The sequence below is a fragment of the Lissotriton vulgaris genome, chromosome 9 (assembly GCF_964263255.1).
Source record: "Lissotriton vulgaris chromosome 9, aLisVul1.2, whole genome shotgun sequence".
NCBI lineage: Eukaryota > Metazoa > Chordata > Amphibia > Caudata > Salamandridae > Lissotriton > Lissotriton vulgaris.
Genome location: NC_141697.1, coordinates 335697827 through 335715522, shown reverse-complemented (window position 1 = coordinate 335715522; position 17696 = coordinate 335697827). Strand labels below are relative to the sequence as shown.

The following is a 17696-nucleotide window of genomic DNA, read 5'->3' as shown; positions in this document are numbered from 1 at the left end:
ATTAAACTTTTCCTTTTTCTAAAAACACTCTTTAAAAAGCCGACCATGGTTGCCACACACAGTTCATCATGTTACAGCTGAAGATACAATAAAGCTGGGCGGCACTGGTGCCAGGGACCGTAATTTTTCAAAAGTGGTTTAATCCATTGGGCTCTCTCTTTATGGCAAAAAACACAAAAACAAATCACATGGAGGGTTGATTGTTCAGCCCTCCCATCACATGGGCATTTAATGAGCATTTTTGACCAGTCATTAATATGTGGAAATGAAACTAGGCGAAAAAAGATGTCAAATCTGAACCTAGTAAGTAGAAACCTGTCAAAACCCTTGGTACACCAGTTCAGATAGGGTTGCATATTGCCCGATGTAAGCAGCATTTGGTGCCGCACAACCGATCCTTTATTCAGCTCTACCCCTAGCCGCAGGGATTCCAGATGGTACCAACAATTTTTCTTTAGGTCTTTCCTCGAGATCCTGCATAGCCCCTCTGGTGCAGTAAAGAACTCGGGTTTCCCCATATCTTGACAAAACTTTTGGATATAAGATAACCACGCTATTTTGTAAGATTTGTCAAGAACCATAACGTCGCGAATGAACTCTCTGTTAAGTTCCAGATCAGCTGCGGTCCAAACCCTGTGCCAGAGTAATATTGGTTGCATCGCAATCAGATCACTAATATGACGGACCCCCAACTCAGCGGGACAGTTAAACACAGATGAACTAAAAGGTACAGCTAAAATAAACCTTAAAAAAGCATTTTCTACTATTTGTAATTCCCTAGTGTCTTGGATGCCCCTGACGCCAGCCCCATAAATGGCTGTGCTGACACATTTGGCCGTATAAATTTTAAGTAGGATATCAGGGGGTCTTTTGCCCATCTTTCGCGAGAAAGCCATGAGTGCTGCAGTCGCTTTTTTAAACGACAGGGTCCTACTCCTAATGGCTGGACCCCAATGTCCCCCACCCTCAAGGACTACTCCTAGATATGAAAAGGATTTGGTAGTCTGCACTTTTTCCCTACGTGCAAACAGTTTGCAGGTTTTGAACTTGCCCCTGGCGCACGTCATTGCGAAGGTTTTTTTCACACTTAAAGTCAGGCCCCTAGAGTCCATAAAATTGATGTAAGCATCTAAGGCTGACTGCAGACCTCTCTCTGTCCTGGCCATAATGACGGCATCGTCCGCATATAATAGGGACACCACTTGTTTGGAGTTAATTCTGGGTGAGTCAATAACTTTGGACACCAAGACATCCTCTAGGTCATTGGTATATAGGTTAAAAAGAAGAGGCGCGAGGACGCACCCTTGCCTCACTCCACGCTTCACATGAAAGGGCTTGGTGCATTCTCCACTGGTTCCGAATCTCACCCTTGTCTTTGCCCCAGCATAAAGTTGCCTTAAAAAGAAATAATGGGCTCTTCTACTTTCAGGTCTTCCAGCACCTTCCACAGTCGATCGTGCTTAACGCAGTCAAATGAAATGAAATGAAATGAAATTTGATTTGTAGAGTGCATGGCTGCCCGGAAGCGTCCCAGCGCTTGCTTAGGGAACCGGTCCTGGTATTCCCCTGCGAGATAACCCATTTCTGGGCATCCCCAAGGTGAAAGCCAGGCATCCCGCTGCGAGGGGCCGTTGTGGAGATTAAGCAAGCTATTGCCCAGAGTGGGACTCCATGATTGCAATAGGCACCGAGGCGAGAATTGTCAGGTCCGGGGAAATTTTGAGCCCAAGACCCGCCGAGGCGGGGAATTGAACCCTGGTCCGGGCCAGACCTCTGCATCAGGGTCTGCCGCTCCAACCACTTGAGCCACACTTCTCCACATGCGGCACTCAAATCAACGAATGCTGCATAGAGTTTGCCCGCCTTGGCCTGAACATATTTCCCTTGAAGGAGTGTATAATTCAGGACCTGTTCCACAATGCCCATCCCTTCTCGGAATCCGTACTGAACCGGGGATAGAACTCCTGCTTCATCCACCCAGGATAGTAACCGATTCAGAACAGCCCTTCCCGTGATCTTCATGAAGGAGTCAAGAAGGGAGATGAGGCGATAACAAGAGGGACTCTCTCTGTCTCCCTTCTTGAAAATGGGAATGATGATAGAATCAGACCAGGTACTGGGAAAACCCAGCTCACAACTTGCGTCCAGGACTCTCTTCAGTATGGGGGACCATAGATCGACTGAGTATTTGAGTAAATCGATAGGAACCCCATCTATTCCTGGGGCTTTGCCTCCCCTACTCTGCTCAATGGCAGCGGACATTTCGCCAATTGAGATGCCCAAATTAACTTGTTGAAAGGTCAGGGATGCCTCCTTATCGATGCCCTCCATGTCGACTAGCTTTGGAGTCCCCTCTGGGTTATAGACTTCCGAAAAGAAGTTGATCCAAGAATTTTCGCTAATAGCAACCTCTACCCTAGCATTATTTGATACATTAAAAAAAGGTGCGTTGACTGCACGCCAGAATTGGGCGCTGTCCTTGGATTGTGCAGCAATAACCAGGTTGTTCCAGGCCTCCTGTTTGATATTGTTCTTACAGTTCTTCCGGGATAAGCGATAAACTTTCCTGCAAGTGGCCACCTCAGCCGGGTCCCTATTCTTTTTATGTAATGCCGCCATGAGGTGGGAATGCGCCCTAGAACAGGGAGCGTCGAACCAAGAATTGGTTGTTGGCCTAAAAGTAGGACCTCTCCCCTGTCGGGACAAGCTATCTCGAATGGTCCGTGTGATGGCCTCAAAGGCTGCCAGGGTCTCCTCATGAGAGGCCTCAACGTCTAAACACCTTTCGATTGAGGCAAGGGATCCCCTGACTATCTTGGCTTGCATGGCCTTCGGATCAATCTGGCTCCATTTAATAACATAACCATTTTGTCTAGGCATATCACAAGATTTTAACCAGGACAATCTTTCTATAAATGAGTTATGCTTGACCTGTGGTAATTTGATGGCAAAGGAAAGGGGAAGATGATCACTAAAATGTGCGTCCTATAGGCCGATTGCCCTCCTGAACCTGGACGCAAAGCTCTACTCCTCCATCATCGCCCAACGGCTCAACGATCTTATGTCGGCTCTTATAGACCCGGACCAGTCGGGGTTTATCAAAGGGCGCCAGACCCATGATAATACAAGGAAGGTTGTACACCTTATTGAGAAAGCAACTAAATTTAAAATCCCAGCGGTCCTGGGGGGCCTCGACGCCGAGAAGGCGTTCGACAGGGTGGGCTGGGGGTTTCTGTTCAGCACCCTGGCTGCATCCTCCAAATTGATAACCATGATACGAGCGAACTATCTCTCCCCCCGTTCTCGAGTGGTGGTGAACGGTCAGTTCTCTCCATTCTTTGACCATTCAAGAGGCACTAGGCAGGGGTGCCCCCTGTCACCGCTGCTATTCGCCCTTAGCATCGAACCTCTGGCAGTGTCGATGAGAGCTAAACCTGACATCCGTGGGATACCCTTCACTGGGGAATCCCACAAGATCACCCCCTTTGCGGACAATGTTCTCTTATCCCTATAAGATCCGGCTCATTCTCTCCCTCATGTGCAGGCGGCATTGACGCGCTTTGAAGCAGTAGCCGGTTTAATGGTCAACTATGACAAATCCTATGTCCTCAACCTTCGATCCCCCAATCGGACATCCCCCATCTTAGGTCGCTTACCCCCTTGCCATGGACAAACTCAATATTTGGGCATCCACTTGACCCCACATTGGGGAAACTGTACTCTGCTAACTTCCCCCCGTTACTTGCCAAGATCCAGTCAGATCTGGCCAGATGGAAACCCATGTTCATCTCCTGGCTTGGGAGGATCCATGCGATCAAAATGACCCTCCTTCCCAAGCTCTTGTACCTGTTCCAGGCCCTCCCTATAGACCTTGACGCAGAATTCTTTAGGCGGGTGCGGTCAATGATGCTGCGCTTCATTTGGCAAGGGGGCCGCGCGCGCTTCTCTTTCACCGTCCTACGCAAACCGAGGAAGGAGGGAGGTGTGGGACTGCCAGACATGCATATGTATTACAAAGCGCCGCAACTCCGCATGCTGGTCGAGTGGTCACAGCAAGAATCAGAGAAACACTGGCTACATATGGATAGAAGCGTGGTGGGGAGGTCGATTTGGGATTTGGCATGGCGACCCAAATGTGACCGACCAACGAATGTTTACCTCAGCACCCCCACTAGCACCGTCCTGAAGGTCTGGCAGATGGACCACCTTTCCCTCCCCCTTCACGCCCATACACTTCAATCCTGCCTTCCCACCGGCTTCCCTTGAGCGGCCCTTCAGAGCTTGGAAGGACGGAGGGTGTCTGGCTCTCACGCACTTGTTCCACAATTATGACCCAAACACCTTTGAGAATTGCAAGAGGGACTACGGGGTATTGGAGACCGAGCGATACCATCACGCTCAACTGCTACACTGGGCGCTCTTGCCCCAGGTGCGCGAGGCGGCTACCCGACCCCTCACGCCATTCGAGGCCTTTCTGACCAAGACTGCATCCATGATCTGGGCAATCACTTTCATCTATGGGTACCTCCTCACCACTGCTACTTCCCCTAGGCCCAGGTATATGCATATGTGGCAAGAGATCCTCCAACATGACATCTCTGACGCCGAGTGGTCTCACCTATGGTCCGATATTGCCAAGTTTAATCGCTCGGTGGAGCTTAGGGAGGCACATATGAAAACCATGATGGATTGGTACTTACATCCCGCCAAATTGAAGCTGATCTTCCCGGGTACCTCTGATAGGTGTTGGAGGGGATGTGGGTTCTTAGGGGACTTCCAACACATCTGGTGGGACTGTCCCATTATCCGCCCATTCTGGGAGGAGATTCTGGCCCATATTAAGGACATCCTGGGATACCCTATCCCTACCTCAATGGCTGCCACCCTGTTGGGCCTCCGTGATCCTGATCTCGAACACCAGACCAGGGCAGACAAGAGGATTTTGTGGCTCAGCATTGGTGCAGCCAAAATTACTTTGGCAGCAGTCTGGAAGAAAAGGGAGGCTCCGGCCATATCACTCTGGCATTCGAGGTTGTGGAGGTTGCTTAGTATGGAGAGGATGGCTGATATATTTTTAGACGACTTTAAAAACTTTGAATTTCGCTGGGGCCCGCTGGTAGCATTCCTCTCCAAAGGCCTGCCATCCGCGGTCTGCCCACCTAGCACCCGTAGGCTACACCTGTTTCAGGTCTGAATTCCTGTCGCTACACATCAGGTTCATTGCCTACGCTATATTGCTACCACCACTGGAGAGGGGGGAAGGAGGGTGGGGGAGGGAGGGGGTGATTAAATGTGTTTTCTTTGTTTGTTATGACATCCCGACTAGTGCTCCATCACATTATGGTGTACAGAGCCCTATGCCCTCTGCAGGATCTCCTTGCACTGTTACGAGCCGATCATGCCAATCTAATGGGGGTCTAACTGGGGTTTTCACGTTGGTGAACTCCAGTGCACCAATGACTTTTCAGCATCCTCCACCCTAAGGGCTTACTGGCTCCTATTCCATATGTTGGAAGAATGGCACCATCCTGGGCGTTAGACTGATTACAAAGACTTGAACGCAGATGGCCCACCCAAACTCTGTTGTGTCGCCCTTAGACGCCTGTTTAGCTAACCCCTGCGTGGGCTGAAATGCGGGATTGTCGCATGTTTCTTTTTTCTGTTTTTTCTTTCTCTTCTACTAAATGATCAATAAAAACACCTTTGACAAAAATCTCTCTCTCACTGAGCTGACTGTCGAAGATAGAGATAATCAAGAGAAGGACCTGACGGCCGAGGAAGTGGCCATTTGCAACTTGCAGTCGGGCAAGGTTACAGAAACGAACGGGTTGCTGGTAGAACTATATAAATGCATAGCAGATAGAGTAGCTCAACCTATGTTGGACATGTTTCAAGCAGGCAAATCATTTCATCCATTGACTATAGTTTCTTTTGTGGAAGATTACATTTATAGGGGTTAGATGGGGGAAATAGTGGGTAGGTATGTGAGTTCATGCCGATGTGGGGTGGGGTTGATAGGTGAGCTTGAGGAGATTAGATACTGTTATGCTGCATGGGTGGGACTTCTAAAAAAGGATAGGTTCTAATCTTTGAAATTAGTTGTGGGTAATTTGAAGAAATAGATTATTCGTGATTAAGGAAGACATGCATATGACTTATAAAAGATTGTGTTCCGAGAGAGAGAGAAGATGAAGTGAAGGAGAAGGCAACTGAAATAAAAAAGGCGACATGACAACTAGAAGTTTTAAGTAACGGTCAGTTTTTCATGCTGGGTATTAGGGATACGGAGGATGCTTTTTAAGACAGCATGCAATTTGAGGTAAAAAGAATGTAGAAAAATAATTATTTTTAAGGGAAGGTGGTGCTTTATTTGGTACATTTGATTAACACTAGATGACCGCTTCTGCAAGAAGAGCTGATCAAGTCAAGTCAAGTCAGATAATTTATATAGCGCACTACATACCCAGAGGGTCTCAAGGCGCTAAGGAGGGGGAGGAGGATTACTTGTCAAATATCCACGTTTTAAGTTGCTTTCTGAAAGCTAGGTGGTTCTGGGTAAGGCGAAGGTAAGTGGGGAGTGAGTTCCATGTTTTAGCAGCCAGGTAAGAGAAGGATCTGCCTCCCATGGTGGTCTTGTTGATGCGAGGTACAGTGGCGAGGGCTTGGCTGGAGGAACGTAGTTGGCGGGAGGGGGTGTAGAAGGACAGTCTTGAGTTGAGGCATTCTGGTCCGATGTCGTAGAGTGATTTGTGTGCGTGGGTTAGCAGTCGGAAAGTGATTCTCTTATTGACGGGTAGCCAGTGGAGGTCTTTCAGGTGATCAGAGATGTGTTCGTTGCGTGGGATGTCTAATATGATTCTGGCTGAGGCGTTTTGGATTCGTTGGAGTTTCTTTTGGAGTTTAGCGGTAGTGCCTGCGTAGAGGGTGTTTCCGTAGTCCAGTCGGCTCGTGACCAGAGCATGGGTGACTGTTTTCCTGGTATCTGTGGGGATCCAGCTAAATGTTTTTTTGAGCATGCGAAGGATGTTAAAGCAGGATGAGGATACGGCGCTGACTTGTCTGTTCATTGAAAGTGAAGAATCCAGGATAACGCCTAGGTTCCGTGCGTGGTCTGTCGGGATGGGTGCTTTTCCAAGGGCTTCCGGCCACCAAGAGTCGTCCCATGCAGAGGGGGATGTACCTAGGATGAGGACTTCTGTTTTCTCTGAGTTCAGTTTCAGACGGCTGTGTTTCATCCATTCAGCAACTTCTTTCATTCCTTCGTGTAGGTTAGTTTTGGCGGTGCTGGGGTCCTTGGTGAGAGAAAGGATCAGTTGAGTGTCATCCGCGTAAGAGATGATGTTGAGGTTGTGTTGGCGGGCGATGGTCGCGAGGGGGCTCATGTATACGTTGAAGAGGGTGGGGCTGAGAGAGGATCCTTGTGGTACGCCACAGATGACTTCGGTGGCATCGGACTTGAATGGTGGAAGGCGGACTCTCTGGGTTCTTCCGGTGAGGAACGAGGTGATCCATTCAAGTGCTTTTCCATTAATTCCGATGTTGCTGAGGCGTTGTAAAAGGGTGCTGTGACAGACTGTGTCCAATGCTGCAGAGAGGTCGAGGAGGATGAGGGCGACTCTATCTCCATTGTCCAGTAGAGATCGGATATCGTCTGTTGCTGCGATGAGGGCGGTTTCAGTGCTGTGCTTGGCTCGGAAGCCGGATTGTGAGGAGTCGAGGGATTTGTTGGCTTCGAGGAAAGCGGCGAGCTGGTTGTTGACAGCTTTCTCGATTACTTTGGCCGGGAATGGAAGGAGCGAGATGGGGCGGTAATTTTTGAGTTCGGTGGGGTCCGCTGTGGGTTTTTTCAGAAGGGCGGTGAGTTCAGCGTGTTTCCAGTTTTCCGGAAAGGTGGCGGAGTTGAAGGAGCAGTTGATGACGTCTCGGAGGTGCGGTGCTATGACGGAGTCTGCTTTGTTGAAGATGTGGTGAGGGCATGGGTCTGTGGGGGATCCTGAGTGGATGGAGTTCATCAGGCGGATGGTGTCCTCAGTGGAGATTGGGTTCCAGTCGTTAAGGGTGATCGCGGGGGGAGAGTGTTCAGCGTGTGGTTGGGTGGGTTGGGCTCCGTGTTGGGTGTCGAAGCTGTTGTGGATGTCTGCAATCTTGTTGTGGAAGAATGAGGCTAGGGAGTCGCAGAGGGCTTGAGAGGGGGTGATGTCGTTGGAGTTGGCCGAGGGATTGGAAAACTCCTTGACGATGTTGAAAAGTTCCTTGCTGTTGTGGGCGTTGTTGTCAAGTCGATCCTTGAAAGCTGTTTTCTTGGCCTTTCGGATTAGTTGGTGGTGAGTGCGGGTGGCGTTTTTGAAGGCGTCCTTGGTGCTGGTGGTTGGGTCTTTTTTCCAAGCTTTTTCAAGGGTGCGGCAGAGTTTCTTGGACTTCTTAAGATCATCGTTGAACCATGAGGCCTTCTTGTTGCCAGGTTTGCTTTGACGTTTTTTCAGTGGTGCTAAGGTGTCGGCGGTGTTGGATAACCATAGGGTGAAGTTGGCGGCGGCTAGGTTTGGGTCCGAGGAGTGGGCTGGGGTGTTTAGAAGGAGCGATGAGGAGATCTGGTCGGTGGTGATTTTGTTCCAGTTTCTTTGCAGAGTTGGTTGGAGGTGGTTGGTGGGTTTGGGCTTGTTGTAGGTGAAGTGAACGCAGCTGTGGTCAGTCCAGAGGAGATCCGTAGTGTGGCTGAAGGAGACATGATTGCTGGAGGTGAAGATGGGGTCGAGTGTGTGACCTGCGATGTGGGTGGGGGAAGTGACCAGTTGTTTAAGTCCGAGGTTGGCGAGGTTGTCCAAGAGGGTGGTGGTGTTGCGGTCGTTGATCTTTTCAAGGTGAAAGTTGAGGTCTCCCAGAAGGATGTATTCTTTGGAGGGGAGCGCGTGTGGAGTGATGAAGTCCGTGATGTCTTCACTGAATTTTGCGCGGGGTCCTGGTGGTCTGTAGAGGAGGGTGCCTCTGAGTGTGGTTTTGGGGTCGATGTGGATCTGGAAGTGAAGGTGTTCGGAGTTGGCGAGGTTGGCGTCAGAGCTGGTTGAGATGCGGAGTGATTTCTTATGGACGATAGCGATTCCTCCTCCTGTGTGGCGGGTACGGTCTTTGCGAGTGATCTTATAGTCTTCAGGGATGGCAATGGTGATGTCTGGTGCGGAGGAAGCATTCATCCATGTTTCCGTTAGGAAGGCGATATCTGGGGAAATGGTGTCAAGTAGATTCCATAGGTCAATGGCGTGCCTGTGGACCGAACGGGTGTTGAGAAGGATGCATTGTAGGTGGTTGGGGTCGGGAGTCAGTGGTGTGGTCGTAGCGGAGATGTTGTCGGTGCCGCTGAATTTGCAGGAGTAGCAGGAGAAAGGTCCATGGGTTTGTCCAGGGGCGGCTTGGACGCAGTTGGGGGCGCGACCGGGGTTAAGGGCTAGGAGGGTGGCGGCATCGTAGGTAAGGCGGGGGGGTGGGAGGGACGAGGGCCAGGGGGACAGGCGCTGGGCGCGGTCCAGGCGCGGACGGGCGTAGACGGGCTTACCTTTGGCGCACCTTCGGCGCGGGTTGGGCGCGGTCGCTGCGCGTGGACGCTGCGCGCGGGAGCTCCTGTCATATATGGATAGCGGGGGGGAGGGGCGAGGGCGGGTCAGCTGGGAAGGCGGGAGCGGGGTGGAGACTAGGGCAGGGCGACCAACAACAACAACAACAAAATGGCCGGTGGCCTCGCAGGATCGATCAGCTGCACTTTACCTGCAGAAATCGATTGTGACCTCAGTGACACGCAGCGCAGAGCGGCAAGAGGAAATGTGATGCCAGGCAGGCAGCAGCGGCCAGGGCAAGCAGCGGAGCGGCGCAGATTAATTAAATGAATGAAAATCGGTAATTGTAAATAGGCAATAGTATGCGGATTAGCGCGATGCAAATAAATCAGGCAGCAATGTAGTGGCGGCCAAAGCGAGCAGCGGAGCTGCGTAACGATACCCAGCAGGGAAGCAAGGCAGGGAGCAAACATCAAAAAGAGACTCTGCATATGCTGGAGCAGAAGTCTTACAATGTTCAATCTTGAGTTTTGCTTAAAATAGTAATTACAGAGCCATTTTGGAAGCATCTGGTTTTGCATGGCACAAAAAGAAGAGCAAGGACAGCTTCATAAGGCACCAGAGTGTATTGCCGCTGCATTCCAGTGGCAGGATAGTGGAGATCGGGACAATGTGGTTAGGACGATGGTTACAGGACTGCCTTTAGAAATTCAGTGAGGATCCTGTTAGCAAACGGCTGCTGATTAGATTTCCTGGAGCACTATTTATAAGATGGTAAGGATGAAGTTAGAATAATATGAAATGGAAAAAAATGAAGACATGCTGCTTTGATATTACCCCGCAATAAACACCTCAGTCCTGGAAGCCAAAAGCAACTTTGCATGAACCTATGGCAAATGAAATCCTCTGTATGATGAAGCAACCAAATTCCACTTAATGACAGCACACACCTCCATACCTTGCGATGTCCCCTCGATATAAAGACTTGTACTCCCAGTTTGCTAGATCAGGTTTTTTATCAATTCTGAATGGTTCGGCTGTCAAACTCTGAAGATCTTCAATCCACACTGAGCGACTTTGAACAGCATCTGGAACTATGTCTTTCTGCCTGCATACATGGAATAAACCAAAGTAGGCCTATAAGTAGGGTTAACATAATACACAATCATCAAATAAATGCAGTACTACCATTGCTCAATAATTCAAATGCTGGGGTTTATGTTTAATTCAGAGTGAAGAAAAGTTACCAGTAGTAACAGTTTCAGCAGAGGCATCTTTCACAGATTTACAAGTTTGAAGCATTCCTCCCCATTGGAGAAGCTCCCACAAAGAATTCTAAGCTTGTGACTCAAAATGACAGCAACTATTGTTACAGTTAATTTGTCTACGCTTGTCCTACATTCTTGTAGTCTGCTTCTCAGCAGAGGCCCTTCTAAAAAGTGTAAATTCCAAAAGTGGCAGGATGGGGGACAACCAGATGGAGGACAACCATTCCAGGCAATTACCACTGTTGCTGACAGTATGATGTTAATAAAAAAAGGCAGTAGATGCCCTCTGGATTAAACAAAAGTTATGTAATCTTTCTAGAAGTCTGCGTACTTTTTTTCTCCACAATTATATCAACACTAAAAGAGGTTACTAATTTGTACCATTTAAATTAATTTTGGACTCAACTTCTCAGTGTTTTCGGTCGGCGGCACTTCAGGATCAGCAGATAACCCAATAAATGGGACCCAATCCAGGTGTGATGCATTACATCCAGTTTAGTCATATTATTAAAAACGAAAGCAAAAAAACATGGGCAATGTATTTCAGCTTAAAAGCCTTCTATATATTATATATAAACAAAAATTGACAATAAAGAATGCTTATTATTCCACAGCCGAAATACTCTTTCAAAAAAAGAATGTTAATATTTTTGGGGAGAAGAGTTTTAAATATTTTAGAGCAATATGTCTGCAGTAAAGAGCTTTTCTAATGGAATAGCCCAAACCACATAAATCACAACCGACATATAAAGAAAGGAATTAAGCAACTCAAAAGAATGATCCATCAGAGGGGCATCCAAAATACCACCAGGATTGTTACCCCTATGAAGTAAACTCCATACTAAGGATTTGAGTACAATATAGGTAAGAAACCTGTGTATATTTACTGCCCTCACCAAACTTTCATTAGTAAGACAAGTTCTTAAACAATCAGCACAGATGCCCTATTTGACACCCCTACAATTGTATCCGCATTCCCAAGTTTCTTATGACGTATGGCAAGTAAAAATGTCTTCTCCTTCTTTTAACTCTTGCACCCACAATATTATATTGTATATCACGGTCCTCTTGAACATACCCTCATTCTTCCCTCTCAGCCTATTACTCCCCCCGTCTGCTCCATATGTCTTACTTTCATCACCTATATTGGTTTGTACTGTGGAGCAATATAACAATATTGTGTCTAAATGTAATGTAAAGGATAAGAAGATTTCATGTCTGCATTTCCACTGTTTTGTTTTATTACTTTTATTATGGTATGAGTCTATTCGGTAAAAAGGAAAAAATAGTACAATTTGAATTTAAAAGAAAGACCACCAGTCAGAAATATTATCAGACACAATCTAGTTTAATTAATTGGGTTTCATTCTAAAGCTGTATAATTATAATTCTGTTGTTTGAGGAAACAAGGTTTTTGCACTTTTTGTCCCCATTTGGGATGATGCTGGTGGCTTTTCGACTGAGAGTGCACCAAGGCCTGCTAGCCAGGGCACAGTGCCAGTGTGCTAACCCCCTATAAAATGTATGTTGAATTGACTACCCCCAACTGGCGGAAACATACTTACTTATAAGTCCCTAGTATATGGTACCAAGGAAACCATGTAAGTTAGAGTGTCCATCCAGGATTGCGGCACTGATTGTGCCACCCTGCGTGAGACAAAATACAAAATTTCTTTCAGCCTACCACTGCAGCATGGAAAAGCATTTTTTAAAATGCTAGTTCGACGTTGACATTGAAACTAATGTCAAAGCCCCAAATTTCTTTAACTATATATGCAAGGCTTCCCTAATGAAGCACTAGCAAGCCCTAAGGCTGTATAATGTGAAGTGGGACCATACTTTAATATGTCCTAACAGCAAACGTTTAGAAAGTTGCCACTCCAGTTTATCAGGTAGTCTTTACAGTGGCTGGCCATTAGAAATCCTTCTGCCCTTCTGGTAGTCATGTGAATGGCTTTCAGGATCAGGAACAATAGAAACCTGATAGAGCGGGAGGTGTTACCTCCCCCTTGCATGAAGTCAAACTGGGTGTTGCTCGAAAAGGCGAGATTCAAAGGGGAATCCGCCTTTGGTGGGCTACTGGGGGTCACACTCATGTAGGGATGCCCCTATGTTCAGGTAGACAAACTGGCTGCAGGACCAAGGAGGGAAAACTACTGACCAAAGAGGGGTTCCAGAGGGTGTGTAGCCCATAGGTAGCCACACCTCTAGGGCGGGCTACCAAGCACATAACACCTGAGGAAGGGTTCAGACATTTTGAGAGTGGGCAGAATAGTGTACTTCAGAATTACTACATGGCATACATAGCTGAAGTCGTCAACAGGTGGGAGGGATGCTGGCAGCCCATTGGCTAGTGAAAACATAATTTCCCCCAACCCTCCCCCCCCAGGGCACGTGCCGGGCAATAAATATGGCACCCTGTACCTCAAATCACATCTGGAAAGGAGAAAGGACGGAAGAAGGACTACTCTGCTGCCCGCTGGATCTGGCAAGAGTAACGGCACCAGCAGCTAGACTGCATCTGCCGCTTGTGGTGCCTGGCTCGATGAAAAGTTGCTCCTGAGCCCCAGACCAATGTGGTGACTCCAAAAGTCAGTCTGCTGACCCCCAGCCAAAGACTGGCACTAGCCCTCACCAAAGAATATTGCTGGACCTGCTCTGGCTGGAGCTTGGCAGCCCAGCCTGGACTTCTAATGGTTCAAAGAGGACTTTGGGGGACTCTGACCTTATGGTCAAAGTTGCTGCACATTACCCGTTGACCGAAGAATAACCCCAAGAAGACCCCCGTCGACCACACAGCGCCAAGAGCATCTTCCAACATCCTCGGCATTCTGCATTCTCAGCATCAGGACCACTCCATTGAAGTCTATGTCAGTCTTGATGTAAAGTGTGGAACTGGACTTGAGACTGCTTTGGTGAGGAGGTAACAGTCCAAATACCCCTTATTGCTCCCCCCCCCCCCACCTTCTCCTTGTCGGAATTTGTTGCCCAAGTCTGACTGCAGTAGCTGAACAGAACTCTTTCAAACTTTTCAAAAGTTTCCAAGCTTTACTAAAGCTTGTTTGCGCTTTGGACTAAAAGCTGAGATTTATATTTTACTTATAAACCTCCTGTGGATTTTGCTCATCTTGGTGTCTAAAAATTCATAAAAATATAATCTATTTTTATAAATTGGCGTTGATTTATTTCATTCCGAATGACTTTCTTATTTCGTTGTTTCTAAATTCTTGACACTAGTTCATTGTTTAAGCTTTGCTGCTCGAAGCCACAGCTACCTAGGGTTGAGCCTGACTGGGCCCAAGACGGTTTCAATAGTGTATTTCATGGTAAGGCTGCACAACCATACCATATAATACACCACAATCCTCGAGCTGTATTTGGAAAGACTATTTCAGGACTAACGTGAAGAATTGCAGGTAATTTCTAAAATACAGTGCTGCAAACTGGTGTTTACATACTTCTCTTACTTTGCAGTCAAAGAAAGAAAAAAGGGAAGTAAGTGACTTTTGTGATAATCTTGCCGAGGTACAGGTAGTGTGAAAGGAAAGGCTGTAGGATGTCATTTTTTGTAACACAACAAAATGTAAATATCTGTAACTTAACTGTAGACATTCAGCAGTTCAGAAAGCAAAAATGAAGCACTTTGTTTGGTTAATTCTGAAGTTTGATGGAAGTAAAGTTTTTAATAGAATCAAAATTAATACACTTTACTTTGCGGTGCACAAATGATACATATTCACTGAAACACGATTTTCACATGTTATGTGTGCAATATAGTTTTATCTGGTACCCCCGAAACTATGGCTGCTTAATAGCAGAGAACTTTAACACAGCTACCTTTTTTCAGAGTTTTCGCTGCTAAATGATGCTCCTTAGACCCTGTATTGATGGGTTGGCTTGCAGATTCTCAACTTTACATGGATCTGCTGTATTGGCCATTTGGGACAGTGACAACAAGTGAAATGTTTGGCACAAACCCCACTAATCACAGCAAATTGTCTTGCCTCCATACATACAGTGGATCTTCAGTATTGACAGAGGTATGATCTGTGTCTCTGCCTCACCAGGATGCATTTCTTTTACCTTTATTAGCACGCCTATAACTGTCACTTTGTGCACAGTATTCTGCATAGGTCCAGCAATAGAGCAGTATCAGCAATATGCAACCTATCATTCAGTACAAAAGATGAAAAGAGAATTAAACAGCGAATACAATCGAATAAAAAGACCCTTCAATACCAGAATCACCTATTAAAGGCAAAAGTGATACGAGAACTTCAATGGACTCGATTCTTCAAAGGGTGACAACTCTACATGATCTGTAGCAACCCACCAAAATGAACATTGACATCATGAAAAATGAAATTTTAGGGGTGAGTAAGGACCTTACAGACTTATGGGGTAGATTAGCTGAGATTCAGAAGAGAATTAGTAGTTTAGAGGATAACAAGCTGAAAAAAACAACAAGCATTGGCACAGCCAATAGGTCTAGCCTTTGGGACCTTATAAGTTTTTAGCCATGCAGCACACTATTCTGGGTGCTTAACATTTACAAGTTTTACAGCGTGTAGCACTGGGTGGGAGATTGCAAGCAAAACAAACTTACAACAGAACACAATGGAATGTGCAGGGCGAGCCCTTGTAGGGCGCACAAGCTGCTCACGGTCGCAATCTGCGTCTGCATGCAGCTCCGACCCTCTGTAGCCTTTGCAAAGCTACGCAGACCCCCATCGGGAAGACAGTGTTAGGGATGGAGAAATGTGTGATCTTGGTTTAAATGCGGGGGCGAGTGAGAATGTATAGGGGCCTCATGGGTTGCCATGACCAGGTCACAAGACGAGCAGGCCCCAAAGCTTAAACTCAGAGCTCGGCCTGTTTACGAGCTTTGCAGCCATTCTCTGACAGCTCTTTGAGCAACTTAAACAAGCAGAGGGAGCTCTGACTGACCTCTCAGAATAGAAAACAAGCATTTGCAATGCAATAGGTCTCGCATTAGGAAAGTTTGAGTTTTTGGTCTTGTAAACAACAATTTTTTTTATGTGCTGGTTTTGAAAATAATAGCTTTGTCATTTACAATGCCAATACCTGTAATTTTTGCAAATGTGACACCTATAGCATTTGCAATGCAACATGTTTTGTCTTTAATGTATTGATATTACAAATAACAATGGCTTATAATTTTTTTTAATAATTAATACTTAAATAAAAGGTATTTTAATTTATAATGGCAATAGCGTACATTTTTTAAATTAACTTTTGTGAAGATTATGTTCAGTGTATTTTATTGAGACGAAAATCCAAGAACAGAAGTGAAATATTAAAAAAAAATTTGGCCCTTTCTAATAAAGCTTGAAAAATTGAGAGAACATATTTGAACCAGTTGTTGTTGAATGGTTGCACAGATTGATGCTGTGTTGGCGCTGAGTGATCTTGTGGTGGCAACGAGTGATGCTGTGGCATTCAGTGATGCTGTGGTAGCGCATAGTGATGTTGTGGTGCCCCCGAATGATGCTGTGGTGGTGCGATAGATAGATAGAGTGAGTGCAATAGATAGATATAGTGAGTGCGATAGATAGAAAGATAGAGTGAGGACGATAGATAGATAGATAGATAGATAGATAGATAGATAGATAGATAGATAGATAGATAGATAGATAGATAGATAGATAGAGTGAGGGGATAGATAGATGATAGCTAGAGAGTGAGGTCGATAGATAGATAGATAGATAGAGAGTGAGGGCGATAGAGTGAGGTGATAGATAGATAGATAGATAGATAGATAGATAGATAGATAGATAGATAGATAGATAGATAGATAGATGTGTGGAAGAGAGCAGCATAACAGCACAGCATAAAAGAACACAGAGTTAAAATAGGGTGCAGGGTGGAAGAGAATAGCAGATTGGCACTGGAGAAGATAACTGGGAGTTAGAGTAAGAGGCGGGTGGAAGACAACAGCAGATTAGCACAGGAGAAGACAACAGGGAGTTAAAGAAGGAGGCGGGTGGAAGAGAGCAGCAGATCAGCACATGTGAAGAGAAGAGAACAGGGAGTTAGAGAAGGAGGTGGGTGGAAGAGAGGAGCAGATCAGCACAGCAGAACATGGAGGTAAAGAAAGAGTTGGGGTGGAAGAGAGCAGCAAATTAGCACAGGAGAAGAGAATAGAACAGTAAGTTAGAGAAGGATGCGAGGTGGAAGAGATCAGCAGAAGAGAACTGGGAATTTGAGAAGGTGCGGGGTTGAAGAGAGCAGCAGATCAGCACAGGAGAACAGAACATGGAGTTAAAGGATGCGGCAGGTTGAAGAGAGCAGCAGATTAGCACAGATGAAGAGAAGAGAACAGGGAGTTAAAGAAGGAGGTGGGGTGGAAGCGAGCAGCAGATCAGCTCAGGAGAAGAGAACAGGGAGTTAAAGAAGGAAGCGGTTGGAAGAGACCAGCAGATCAGCACGGGAGAAAAGAACAGGGAGTTTAAGAAGGATGCGGGGTGGAAGAGAGCAGCTGATCAGCACATGAGAAGAGAACAAGGAGTTTAAGAAGGATGTGGGGTGAAAGAGAACAGCAGATCTTCACCGGCAAATAGAAAAGGCAGTTTGAGAAGGAGTCGTATGTAAAAGAGCAAAAAGATCTTCACAGGAGAAGAGAACAAGGAGTTAGAGAAGGGGGCGGGTGGAATAGAGCAGCAGATTAGCACGGGAGAACAGAACAGGGAGTTAAACAAGGAGGCTGGTGGAAGAGAGTATCAGTTCAGCACAGGAGAAGAGAAGAGAACAGGGAGTCAGAGAAGAAGGTGGGGTAGAATGGAGCAGCAGATCAGCACAGGAGAAGTGAAAAGGGATTTAGAGAAGGAGGCGGGGTGAAAGACAACAGCAGATCAGCACA

General features: G+C 46.6%; 1 protein-coding gene across 2 annotated transcripts in view; it reads right to left on the bottom strand.

Moving 5' to 3' along the window:
* The window catches only part of NRDE2 (NRDE-2, necessary for RNA interference, domain containing), a 183177-nt gene that overhangs the window by 87444 nt on the left and 78037 nt on the right, over positions 1-17696 (bottom strand). The window contains exon 4 of one of the 2 annotated variants that reach the window (XM_086937672.1): positions 10507-10656. In XM_086937672.1, the coding sequence (XP_086793798.1) occupies positions 10507-10656 (150 nt within the window). Of the gene's footprint in view, positions 1-10498; positions 10657-17696 lie in introns of both variants that reach the window. The other variant, XM_086937673.1, reaches the window with a different exon arrangement.